General features: G+C 47.9%; 1 protein-coding gene across 5 annotated transcripts in view; it reads right to left on the bottom strand.

The window, feature by feature from the left end:
- The window catches only part of ARRB1 (arrestin beta 1), a 130022-nt gene extending 119621 nt beyond the window's left edge, over window positions 1-10401 (bottom strand). For all 5 annotated transcript variants that reach the window (XM_036746990.1, XM_036746989.1, XM_036746992.1 and 2 more), the window contains exon 1: window positions 10070-10401. In XM_036746990.1, coding sequence (XP_036602885.1) covers window positions 10070-10401 — 332 coding nt within the window. The remainder of the gene's footprint in view (window positions 1-10069) is intronic.
- Window positions 10402-13236: the final 2835 nt, after the last annotated feature.

Below are 13236 nucleotides of genomic sequence, written 5' to 3'. Positions count from 1 at the left end.
TCTTTTTTAATAGTAGTTTATGTTTTCCAATTACATGTAAAGATAATTTTAACATTCATTTTTTAAAAGTTTGAGTTCCAAATTTTCTCTCTCACCACCCCCTCCTGAAGATGGTATCTTGCTTTGCTCTTGAAGGAAGACCCTGCCCAGTTAAAGGGCATGGTTCCCTGGGACTGGCCAACTCTCCTTCATCTGGCCATCACAGACCTCTTCAACATGTATTTCCCCAAGCCCCTCCCCAAACTCACACTCAGATCCTTCGCATTCTACCATTCACTTACTGACACATACCACATTAGCCACGGTGTAGAAAATTGGCTTTCCTACTCGCTAGTCCAATGGAAAACTCTTAATCAAGACGAGTCTGTTTCCCCATCTGTAAAATGAGAGCTCTGAACTCAATGATAAGTAAGGTCCCTTCCAACACCTAAACTGAATGAGTCTATGGTTCCTCCTCATCCCACTCCCCACTAAGGTCTCCTACGAGGCCCATACCATCCTTCCTGATGGAAATCCTAGCCATCCTTCAAGTTCCAGCCAAGCCGTGCCTCCTCCAGGAGCTTCTCCTGCCTGCTGCAACCCTCATCAATCTCAACTCCTCCGGACTCCCAAGAATTTGGACAATTAGCCCCTCATTAACAAGCTGATATTTGGAGAGACTTTCACGGTTTGCAAGGGGATTTCTATATATTAGCTCCTTTGGGCCTCACGACAACCCTCAGAAGTATATAGTGCAGGCAATATTATCCCTGCATAAACTCAGGTTCAGGAGCTTGAAATGACTTGACCTGGCTAAGTGGTATCACTCTATTTACTATCCCCTGCTTCCTCTCCTATTATATGCTATCTTATTTAGTACTTAGCATAGTGCCTGGCACATAGTAGGCACTTAATAAATGTTTATTGATTGACAGCTGTTTATTATTTATTCTTCAGTTGCCTGCACCCATCAATTTAATACTTCATCTTATTGACATCTAAAGTTGTTTATATACATGCACCTATCTCTTATTTTCTAATCCTTTCAGGTGTGTGTGTGTGTCTTATAAGCCTAACTAGATTAATGTTGTAGTTCAGTTGTTTTCAGTCTTATCTGACTCTTCATAACCCCATTTGGGGTTTTCTTGGCAAAATTACTGGAGTGGTTTGCCATTTTCTTCTCCAGCTCATTTTACAGATGAGGAAACTGAGGCAAACAGGGCTAAGTGGTTTGCCCAGGGTCACACAGCTTTTAAGTGTCTGGGGCCAGATTTGAACTCAGGAAGATAGTCTTCCTGACTCCAGGTCTGGCACTCTGTTCATTGTGCCACCTAGCCATCCTGACTAGATTATAGAACCATAGAATCTGCAAACCTTAAGAGTCATGGAATTTTCCAATCAGAGAAGCAGAGATTCTCAGAACCAAAGTATCTCAGAATCCCAAACTTGGTAGACATCTCAGAGGTCATCTAGTCCCAATCAACACAACTTCCCTAATGAGAGGGCAGTGAACTCTTTGCTTGAATCTCTCTGGTGACAGGAAACTCACTTACACAAGGCAGCCCAGTGCAATGTGAGATAACTCTAATTGTCAGAAAGTTGTTCCTTATATTGACCTCAGATCTGCTTCCCTGTAAATCCCCTAACTTGCCACAGTCCTTCTTTTTCTGGAGTCACCCTGAACTAATTCTACTCCTTTTTTTTTCCTAAGACAGGCTTTTGGAGACAAAGACATCTAGAAGGTGTCTCATCCCCAGGTCTTCTCTTCTCCAAGCACTACATCCCCAGTTCCACCAACTTGGGGCGACATGCCAGGGCAGCCTGGCATAGTGGTAAGAGCCAAAAGACCTAATTTCTAATCCTGACTCCACCTCTTACCTTCTACGTGACCTTGGGTGAGTCACAAGGCCTCTGGCCTCAAGTTCCCTCTCTGTATAATGGAGATAATAGCACTTAAATACCTATGCCACAGGGTTGTGAAGAATTCATTTTATAAAGCTTAAAGGCTTAGAGAAATCTGACCTAATATTGTTATTCCAGGTAGAGCAAACTGAGCACGCTCCAACCTGTCAAGGTCCCTCCTACAAGGTGACCCTTTAAGGCACCATACCTTAGACTTCTCTCCTGTCTTCCAAGAGTGCTGAGCATATGACTAGACACCCAGAAGAACCTAGAATATCAGAACTGAATGTAGGCCGCCACTCAAGACACTTCCTAAGTGACTGACTTGGGTTTCCTCCCCAAAATTTCTCTAGTCAGTCACTCTTAGGGGGGCTTATATAAACCCTGCTTGATAGGTATGACTCCTGAAGCAGTATCATGTGCTTGGGATCTTGGGGGCCTCATCTCTGAGGTTTGCAACCCTGAGAGGCAAAGGCCAAGAGAGAAAGAGGGTGATGGAGAAGATGGATAAAGGAGAGGAAATATGGTGTAGTGGAGTACTGCCTAGGAGTCTGCCGTTGTCATACTGCATGACCTTGAGACAGTCACGTTCCTTCTATGGACATTCTAGGTTCCAACGAGTTGGACAATCTAGATTCCAAGGTTCTGTCCAACTCTGACATCCTACGTTCTAATGTCTCTTTCAGGTCTGATGTTCTAGGTTCTAAGGCCCCTCCCAGCCCTGACATTCTGTGTTCTAAGTTCCCTCCTAGCTCTAACATTCTCTGGTCTAAGTTTCCTTCCAACTCCAACATTCTGTGTTCTAAGTCCCTTCCAGCTCTGACATTCTGTGTTCTAAGGTTCCTCCTACCCCTGACATTCTATTTTCTAAGGTCCTTCCTAGCTCTGAAATTCCCTGGTCTAAGTTCCCTTCCAACTCCAACATTCTGTGTTCTAAGTCCCTTCCAGTTCTAACATTCTGTATTCTAAGGTTCCTCCTAGTTCTGCCATTCTATGTTCTAAGTTCCCTCCCACCTCTGACATTCTGTGTTCTAAGGTTCCTCCTAACTCTGACAGTCTATGTTCTAAGTTCCCTCCTACCTCTGACATTCTGTTTTCTAAGGTTCCTCCTAGCTCTGACATTCTCTGGTCTAAGTTCCCTTCCAACTCCAACATTCTGTGTTCCAAGTCCCTTCCAGCTCTGACACTCTAAAGAGAATTCAGCACAGAGGAGGTAGGGAGCCATGCACCAAAGTTGGTTGGCCCAAGGTGGGGACAGACAAAATTAGTTCTGCCTCTGAGCTCCAGCACTGTACATCCCTGGGATATGCTCCAGCCAAAACCACAGGACTTCCCCACGATCCTGGCCAAGCCAGGTCACACAGGACTCTAGCGCCAAGAGAGAGAGCAGCAGCCAAGATTCCTGGAGCATTGCATCCTGGGCTAGTAACTTTAGCAATGGAAGTCCCCCAGAAGACATGAGTGAAATCAGAGGCAGAAGAGACCCCCCCCCACCCTTGGAGCCCCCTCCCCACTGACGCATCCTCCAGGCAGGTCTGCAGACACACAGGTGTCTTTCCTATTCTATAAGGAATTCTCCACCCTCTACTTCACCCCACAAGTCTCAGAAGTTCCTCCTACAGCCTAAATCTAATTCAATGAGCCACACAGCAAGTTAATTTTTCTCCTTCCCAAGACTGGGGAAACCATGAACTCAGAGGCAACACATACTGCGGGCAGTCCCACGATGCAAATTTTGAGAAACACATGAGCAGTCTTAAGAACTTAGAGCATAGGGGAAAGAGTTGTTGGCACCGGGAGTCAAGAGATCTAGGCCCTAGCATTGAATCTGCCACTAACAGACTGTGTGACTTGGGGCAAGTTATTTCTCCTCCCTGGGATCTCTCTCAGTTTCCTCTTCTGTAAAATGGGGAGATTAATCACTGCCCTGCCTTTCTCCCTGAGCTGACTTGAGGATCCACTGAGAGAATGAATATGGCCCTTTTCAATAAAAGTAGCTTCCATTTCCACAGCACCCTGAGGTTTATAAAGAGCTCACAAGAGCTAGGCAAGGTAGGGGATCCAAGTATCATCATCCATTTGTATAGAGAAAGAAACTGAGGCTCAAGGTCACAAAGCCCTGCTCTTCTGATTCTAAGGCCAGGGCTCTTTCTACCATGCCACGATGTGACATGATGGAACACAGTTATCATCTCTATCCCATCCATCTGGCATCCGACACAAGATCCGGTAAAAAGCAATTGGAAAATACCAAATCTGGACCCCCTGCCAGCAATATGCGCCCTTTATAGGCCTCAGTTTTCCCCCTCTGTAAAATGAAGTGGGGCTAGATTATCTCCAAGCTTCCCTCTGGCTCTAGAGCCTATGCTCCAATCAATATGAAAGAGGGAAGGAAGGGAGGGAGGAAAGAAGGAAGGAAGGAAAGAAGGAAAGGAAGGAGGAAGGAAGGAAGGAGGAAGGGAAGGAAGGAAAGAAGGAAAGGAATGAGGAAGGAAGAAAAGGAAGGAAGGGAAGATGGAAGGGAGGGAGGAAGGAAGGAAGACAATGGCAGGGAAGAGAAGAGAAGGCAAGGGAAGGAAAGGGAGGGGAAAGGAGGGGGGGAAGGGAAAAGAGGAAGAATAGAGAATTCCAATAAAATGTAAGCTCCTTGGGGTCAGGGACCATTTCATTTTTTGTCTTTGTCTCTAGCATCTAGAACAGTACCTTGCATACAGTAAGCACTTAATACATGTTAGTTGAATTGAGTAATCTAAAGATGATTCCAACACAAGGCAGTAGAGGATTCTTGCTCGCTGGAATTTTACAAACCTGGCCCAGATATATGTACTGAGTTCTCCTTGGTCAACATGGCTCAGTTCACCCTATCCTTCTCTAGTTACTGAGCTCCTCACTCCTCTCAATAGTTAAGGACCCAATAGGTGCCCTGGGTTGGAAAGCACCTCCTTCCTACATGAGGTATCTCTGTGTCCGCATCTCCCTTCTTAGAGTTAGCCAGAATGGTAACAATCCCCTCCAAGGGACATGACTTCTGTCCTGAAACCTCTTTTCTCTCTACATCTTCTTTCTTAGTGACCTCAAGGGCCCCCAGGGGTTCAATGATCATCTCGATGCAGCTGACTTGTCCAGAACTGCATTTCCAGTGCTCATCTGCCTCCTGAGCTCCAATCCCACATCACCAACCTGGCTATCTCATAGCTGTGTCCAAAGTCCACATGTCCAAGACAGATCCCCTCATTTTTCTCCCAAAACTCTCTTCTCTCCCTAACTTCCCCACTTCTGCCTAGGATACCATCAACTTTTACTCTCTCTCTACACTACACCCTATATCCAACCAGTTGCCAAGTCACGTCCATTCTACCTCCCTAATATCTCTCACATGTGTCCCATTCTCTGGACTCACACAGCTGCTGCTCTAGTTCAGACCCTCACCACCTCTCCTATGGACTATAGGAAGAGATTCCCAACAGGTGTCCCCACCTACAGTCTCTCCCCTTCTCAATACACTCTCTAGACAGCTGCCAAATGAGCGCTCCAAAAGCAAAAGTTAAAACACATACTGCCTCCAGGATGAAATACAACCGCCACTGCCTGACATTTCAAATCCTCCACCATCTGACTCCAACGTACCTTCCTAGACTGAGTTTTTATTATCTCCAATTGATTCTGTCTATATCTTGTTTGTACATAGTTATTTGCAGGTTGTCTTCCCCCTTGAACTCTTGGAGAGCAGGGATTGTTTTATGCCTTTCTTGAATCCCCAGTGCCTAGGACAGTGCCTAGCGCAAAGAAGGCGCTTAATAAATGCCTGTTGACTTTAATTGTTGTCAGTATCACTCACCCTCACGCAGTCTACATTTCAGCTGAAATGGATTATAGGGCACTCCCCCACCTCTGGGCCGCACAGGCTATCATTCCCCGTGCCTGGAATGCTCTCACTCCTCACTTCTGCCTCTTGCAATCCCTATTGCTGCTGTTGCCGTTCAGTTGTTTTTCAGTCCTGTCTGACTCTTCAAGAACTTGGGGTCCTTTTTGGCGGGGGAGGCAATCATGGTTAAGCGATTTGCCCAAGGTCACACAGCTAATAAGTGTCTGAGGCCGAATTTGAACTCAGGCAGGGCTGGTGCTCTATCCGGTGCACCACCTAACTGCCCCCAGTTAGGGTTTTCTCGGCAAAGATACTGCAGTAGTTTGCCATTTCCTTCTCCAGTTCATTTTTACAGATGAGGAAACTGAGGCAAACAGGGTTAAGTGACTTGCCCAGGGTCACAGGGCTTCTACGTGTCTAAGGCCAAATTTGAACTCAGTTAGATGCATCTTCCTGACTCCATAGCTACGATCCCTAACTCCTTTCAAGGCACAATCCACATGCCCTTTCCCACATAAGGCTTTGCCATATTCCCCCACTTCTTAGAACTAGGCCTCCCCACCTCCAAAATTACATATATTTTGTATTTCTCTGTGTACATATTGTCTTCTCTCAGCAGTCTGTAAGATCCTTGAGGGCAGGGATTGTTTCATTTTTGTCTTTTTTTATCACCAGCACACTGGCTGGTACAAGGTTACTGAATTCAATAAAACTGAATTGAACTGAGTTGAATATCAGCAAACACCAAGGCCTCTGGCCTTTCCCTTTGCAGAAAGAGCATCAGGCTTATAACAGATCTTGTATCTGTCTAGGAATCTTTAACTAACATATCCTTTCATCTGAGTAGGGAAACTGAGGCTGAGAGGCTGGCCCCGAGCCTGGCACTCTCCTCCTGCTCATCTCCAACTCCTGGCTCCCTTCAAGTCTCAACTAAAATCTCCTTGTCTGCAAGAAACCTTTTCCAGGCCTTCCACGGTCCCTTTCCCTGAATGACTATTTCCAATTTATTCTGTGTATATCTTGCCTATACATAGTCATTTGCATGTAGTCTCCATTATTAAGCCATGAGTTCCTTAAGAGCAATAATTGGGTTGAGGTTTTCCCCTTCCTTTTTTCTTTTTTGCATCCCTAGAATCCAGCACAGTGCTAGGCACATAGTAGGCCCTTAATAAATGCTAGCTGACTGCCTGAGGAGAGGAAGTAACTTGTCCAAGCTCATCCAGCCAAACACACTAAAACCCAGGGATCCTTACTCCTGAAAACAGGTGCTTTCCACTGGACTACGTTTTTTAAAATCCAGTTCCTCAATTCCAAAGGCCATTCCTCCAGAAACAGTGAGGGTGACAAGGACAGGGTTTGCTACAGCACAACATGGTGGGAGGAGCCTGGGCTAGGGTGTCAGGAGATCTCAATTCTAGTCTCTGCCTAACTGAGAAACACTGGCCTAGTCATTTATCCTCCCTGGGCCTCAGTCTCCTCATTTCTAAAACGGAAGGCTAGGACAGATCAGGCAAAGTGCTTAAGAGTGGAAAATTCTGGCTTTGGAGTCAAAGGACCTGAGTTCAAATCCTAGTCTTGCTGTGACGGTATACGAACAAGGCCAAGTTACTCAATCTCTCTAGACCTCATCTGTAAATAAAGAAGTTGGAAAGGATCACTTCTGGTTCTAAATCTATGACCCTACCATCCTATGGCCAGCTAACACAAAAGGACAGGACTTTTCAGAACTCTTACAGGCTTCCACCCTCTGAGACAGTGACGCACCAACTTGCCTGCTGCCAAGGAAATCTGGGAAGATGTGAACGCTCATAGATGAAGGGGTGTTTGTCAACTGCAAAGCCCTTTGGGTTACAGTTCAACAGCGGTAAAAGAGCTCAGGACCTGAAATCAGAAGACACAGATCCTCCTGCTCTCTTATCTGTTACCCTGAGCAAATTATTCCAGCTCTTTGCTCTGAGCTTTATTTTCCCCATCTGTAAAATGGGAAAAGTGGTTGTAAGGGAATCCTTCAATAAGAGTTAAAGTGCTTGAAAAAATGCCAGCTCTGACTACTACAGCTCACCTTTCTATAGACACTATCTCCATTTTACACATGAAGATTCAGAAACTTCAGAGAAGGGAAGAAACTTGCCGATGGTCACACAGCTAATAAGTGTAGGAGATGGAATTTGAACCCATGTCCTCCTGACACCAAAACCAGCACTCTTTCTCCTTTGCCAGAAGAAGCCAAGCTAATTAATTATTAATACTCGACAAGTATTAATAACAAATAAAAATACTGAATACTCACGAAGGAGCTTTAGATCTTCAGTTCTCAAATTTTTTGGTCTCAGGACCCCATTAGACTCAAAAAGATCGTTGAAGACCCTCCCTCAAAGAGCTTTCATTTATGTGGGTCATATTTATCAATATTTATGGTATTCTAAATGAAAACATTTTATTGTGATGATGCAAATCGTTTTGACCTCAAGGAGCCCCTGAAAGGGTCTCAGGGACCCTGGAGCACACTCCTGCTGCTGTAAATTGTTGTTTAGCTATCCAGCCCCCCACCACTGTCACCATGACTTCAGTGAAGAACAGGGACCTGATCTCATCAGGATTTGGCCCCTGAATTACCCATTATCTACACCTGACCACCAATTCCCATTACAATGCCCTGAACAGTCTAAGAATTCAGGGAATGTTTTGTTGAAGAAAGTGAAGAGAAGAGAAAAAGGGGAATGAGAAGAGAAAGACCAAAGAGAGCTTACCAAGAAAAAGGGGTTTAAGAGGTTGAGGCCAAGGGAGAGGCCTTTGAAGGACCATGGAATGGGATGACGGAGAGTGGTGGCTGTCAGATGTATAAAAAACAACAGGGGAATTCAAGGTACTGGAAAGGTTCCTCTGCTTGGAGACAAGGAGACCTGGGTGCAAATCCTGACTCTAACAGTAACTCTACAGCTCAACGTCAGACAAAGTTATTTTTCCTCTTTAGGCCTCAGGTCCTTCATCTTAAAATGTGAATAGTAATAGATGTAGCAGACCTTGGTTTGAATTTTGACACTTACTTGCCCTTAGTGAGAGGGAAGGTAAGTCACTTGACCCACATCCTGACCTGTAAAATGAGGGGTTGAGCTAGATAATTTCCAAAGTCCTCTTTCAGGTCTAAATCCTATAATACTACTGCTACCTCAAAGGTCTGTTGGAGAGAAAGTACTTCAGAAATATCAAAGCACTATAAAAATGTGACTGTTATTCCTACTAAAAAGGGGAGAGGGAAGTAAAGAATAAGGGAAACTCAGAGCCCAGCCTAGTTCCAGCCAGGGTACTCTCCTTTCTACCCCCATCCCCATCAACAAACCATCCCCCCGGAGGGGCTGGTGATTCTGTGGAGGGGAAAGAGGGTGGGCAACAGAACCATATAACATTTTGACCTGGAAGAGACCTTGGAGATCACCTGGAGTGAAACCTCTCGGTTCAGGTATGAAGCCACCGAGGACCAGATGTTAGGCGACTTGCCCAAGGTCAAACAGGTAGTAAGTGACCAGAATTCTAGGCCAGTTGGAATTATTCTAACGGCAAGCCCAATCACGAAAGCCTGACCCGCCCCCACCCCCAAAGAGTTACCCCATTTGGTCCCCAGCCCTGCCCTGTTGTGGGCCTCCAGAAAGGGAAAGGGCATCCCCGGCGACATCGAGGAAGAAGGGGGACTGGAAGGATGCCGTGGAAGCTGCCAGCCCCGCACACACTGGCATTCTTGGCGGGGGGAGGGGGTGGGACGGGGACTGTCACTCTGCGACACCCCCTTGCCTGGGGCTTCCCTCCTAGGGAGTGGAAGGAGAAGATGAAATTGAGTCAGAATGGGACCTTTCCACCCAATTAATTAAACAAGCCACAGATGAGGGAGGGCGGTCGGGGGGGGGGGGGGAGGGGGAACCCGGGCGGAATCTGAGCCAGGAGAGCAGAAATGTGGGAGAAGTCGGGGACCCGGAGTGGGGGAGGCACAGGGTGTGATGTTCGTGAATGCGGTGTGCACGTCAATGTGTAATGAGTGCGGGAGCGTTAATCCATGCACGGTTCGGAAGGTGTAAGTAGGGATGTGCCCCCCTCCCCCCAATTCCATGCCACCAGCAGCGGAGCCGACCAGCCGGCCCAGAGCCCGAGCCGGAGCCCGGGATGAGCGCTAGGCTCAGCGTTGGCAGCATCCTGAAATCCCCAGGAAGGGCCGGGCGCCTCCTCCCCGTCCGCTGCCCGGCTTCCCCCGCCCGGCCCCGACACCCCCGCACCCCGGGCAGTGCCACCCCGGGCTCACGCAGGCCCCCTCGTCCGCCGGGGCACACTCACCGCGTCCCTCGGTCGCCCATGGTCCCGGTGGCGGCGGCGTCAGAGCCACGGCTGGAAAATCCCCGCGCGGGCGCCGGGAGGAGCCACCCGCCGTTCTCGCTCTCCTCCTCCTCCTGCTGCTCCTTCTCCTCCTCCTCCTCCTGCTGCTCCTTCTTCTTCTCCTCCTCCTCCTCCTCCTCCTCCTCCGCTTCCTTCTCCGCCCCCGCCCCCGTCCCCGCCCCGCCCCCGCCTGCTCCCCTCCCTCTCCTAGCACCCGGGGCCCTGCCCCGCCACAGACCCAGATCGGGCTCGGGCTCTGAGCCGCCCGGGGCCGGCAGGCAGGGAGCGTGCATGCGTGGGTGCGTGGGTGTGCGTGTGTCTGGGTCTGGGTGTGTGTATGTGCGCGCGCGCGCCGTGTCCGCGTGTCTGTGTGTCTGTCTGTGCGTGAGTCTGTGCGTATGTGCACGGAGGCGGTGTGCAGATCCTGTGTACACAGGTGTACATGAGTGTGCACAAGGGTGTTCGTACGCGGGTATGTGTGTGCGCGGGCTGCTGTACACGGGAGGGCATTCGCTTGGGTGGACGCCGCACCCGCGGGGAGGTATGTAGTGCGTACACCTGGCGTTGCGGGAAAAGAGTGTGATTAAACTCCTCAGTCACTCGCTCGACTGCCGAGACGCGGGGAGAATCAGGGGTCCGACAGCGAGCTGGAGAATGTGGGGTCGAACTGTCGCTGGCCACTGCCCAGTCCAGCTCCCCTGCCCTGCCCTCCCCTCCGCCAATTGCAGGCCTGGCCGGCGGAGGAGGGCGGAGGCGGGGGCCGGGGGCGGGTACAAGGATCCGAGTTTCTTCGCGCCCGGGCCACCTCCCTCCCCGCCCTCATTTGGCGCAGCTGACTAGGGAGGGCCCTAGATAACCCCCCCTCTTTCTGGTCTTCCTCTCGGAAGATCAGTAACGTCCCAGGGTGGGTTTGTGTATGTAGATGTAGTGCTGGAGAGAACCTGCAAGAAGAAGGGGGCCTGGGAGGGGGAAGAGGGGTGGGTGGAGAAGTGGGGTTAAGGTTGCCCTCCCTTCCTGGGGTGAGACAAGGGAGGGATTGCACAGAGAAAAGTCACGTGATATGACGGTGAGAAAAGCACTGAATTGGGGGTCCAAGGACTTGAGTTCTAATCAGACCATTGCCAGATTTGCTGTTTGACCTTAGGGAATTGACTTCACTTCTCTAGGCCTCACACGTGTTCCTGAGAAATCATAGACACTTGTTGGGATGAGACCCATATGTCATGAGAAAACTATACTTAATTCAAAGGAACTCTTGCTTAAAAGGATTTAAGTGTGTACAGAAGGGGATGTAGTAGTAACAATCTATACACATTGAGAAGATATGTTTAGAGAAATCCAAAAAGCTAAAGGCAAGGCCATGAACAAATTTGGGGTCATTTTGTTGGTGGGGGGAGGTTGGGGTAGCTGGCTTTCTCCTTGCCTGGGGGGCTCTTGATATTTCTTCATGGTACTTCATAGGTCTGGTTCAGCCATGGTAGTTGGGGGTGTCCTAAAACTAAACATATGCCTTTGGTTCCCAGCTGGAATCAGACTTGTCTGGGGAACACACTACCCCATTTCCCAAGAGAAGAGTAGGACTGCACCCAAGATAGGGCTGACTGTCCCCTGACCTCCTGCCCGCAAGATTATACACAAACACACTGAATTTGCCATGGAGGGGCTAATTACAGGACTTACCAGAAGGGATATGACAGAGCTGATTACGAGGATCTACCAGGTAGGAATCATTTGGGTAACAATCGCAGAACTAAACAGAAGTAATTTTGTTTAGGCCTGTGCTAAAAACCACCTGGGCAGAAGGAGGAGATAGATGTGCCCTGAGAAACATTGAGTGAACATTCCAAATCCAATATTGTATATCCTGTCCTCAATCCAGGGTATTCAGAGATGAGTAGAGGGAGAAAGGGGAGAGGGGTAGAACCTTGGGGGAATACATAGTATAGATAAAGAATGAGATCTTCCCTTGAGGAACTTCTAATACAGTAGTGGGATAAGACACCAAGACACCAAGATAAGGATAATACACATCACTTGAAAAGTGTATCAGAGAGGTGCAAGGTGCTGGCCAAGGTCCAAGGAGGGAGGGTGTCACCACCTGGAACAACCAGAGAATGTTTCATGAAAGAAAAGTTGAACATGGAAGGATAGGCAAGAATTCAATGGATAAAGTTAGAAATCGAAGGATGGAAGAGGGAGCGATGGGAGCAGTCATTTAGTCAGCAAATATTTATTAAGCATTGACTATGTACAAGCACTTAGGATACAAAAAAAAAAAAAAGGCCAAAACCTGGTCCCTTCCCTCAAGAGGTCCCAGTCTAATGGGCCAGACAACATGCAAACAACTATGTGCCTACAAGATCTCTCTATTTGGTGTTGGGGGCATCAGGGAATAAGTTGTCCTGTGTGGCTAGAGCAGTTTTTGGAAAAGTCCTATAAAGTGAAACTGGAAAGGGCTTTGAGTGCCCAGAAGAATTTGAACTTCAGGTGGTACAGTGGACAGCGTATCAGGCCTGGAGTCAGGAAAACTCATCTTCCTGAGGTTCAAATCCGGCCTCAGATATTTCCTAGCTGTGTGACCCTGGGCAAGTCACTTAACCCTGTTTGCCTCAGTTTCCTCATCTGTAAAAATGAGCTGGAGAAGGAAATAGCAAACCACGTCAGTATCTTTGCCAAGAAAACCCCAAATGGGGTCACGAAGAGTTGGTCGTGATGGAACAATAGCAAGCCACAGAGCCCCAAATGCTTTTGAAACTGATGGGTGAAAGGTATGTGTGAGGGAGGTGGCTGTGGGTCCAAATGAAGGGGAAAGCAAGAATAGAACGAGTCTCTCACTCTCTTTTTGGTTCCTGAAGATGCTCGGGAGTTCCGTATAATAGTCAAAAGTGACTGACCAGGAATCATGACACCCAGGGTCCTAGTCCTTAATCTGCCCTTTCTCCACTATAAAACTAAGTGACTCTAGTATATGATACATTTTTTAAAAAATAAATTGAGACAGTTGGACTAGATCAATGGCTTAAAGAAGATCTGAGTTCAAATCCTACTTCAATCACTAGTTGTGTGACTCTATGTGTCACTTAACAGTTCTCTGCCTCACTTTCCTTATCTGTAAAATGCGGATAATA

The sequence above is a fragment of the Trichosurus vulpecula genome, chromosome 2 (assembly GCF_011100635.1).
Source record: "Trichosurus vulpecula isolate mTriVul1 chromosome 2, mTriVul1.pri, whole genome shotgun sequence".
NCBI lineage: Eukaryota > Metazoa > Chordata > Mammalia > Diprotodontia > Phalangeridae > Trichosurus > Trichosurus vulpecula.
This window is presented reverse-complemented; position numbering and strand designations above follow the sequence as displayed.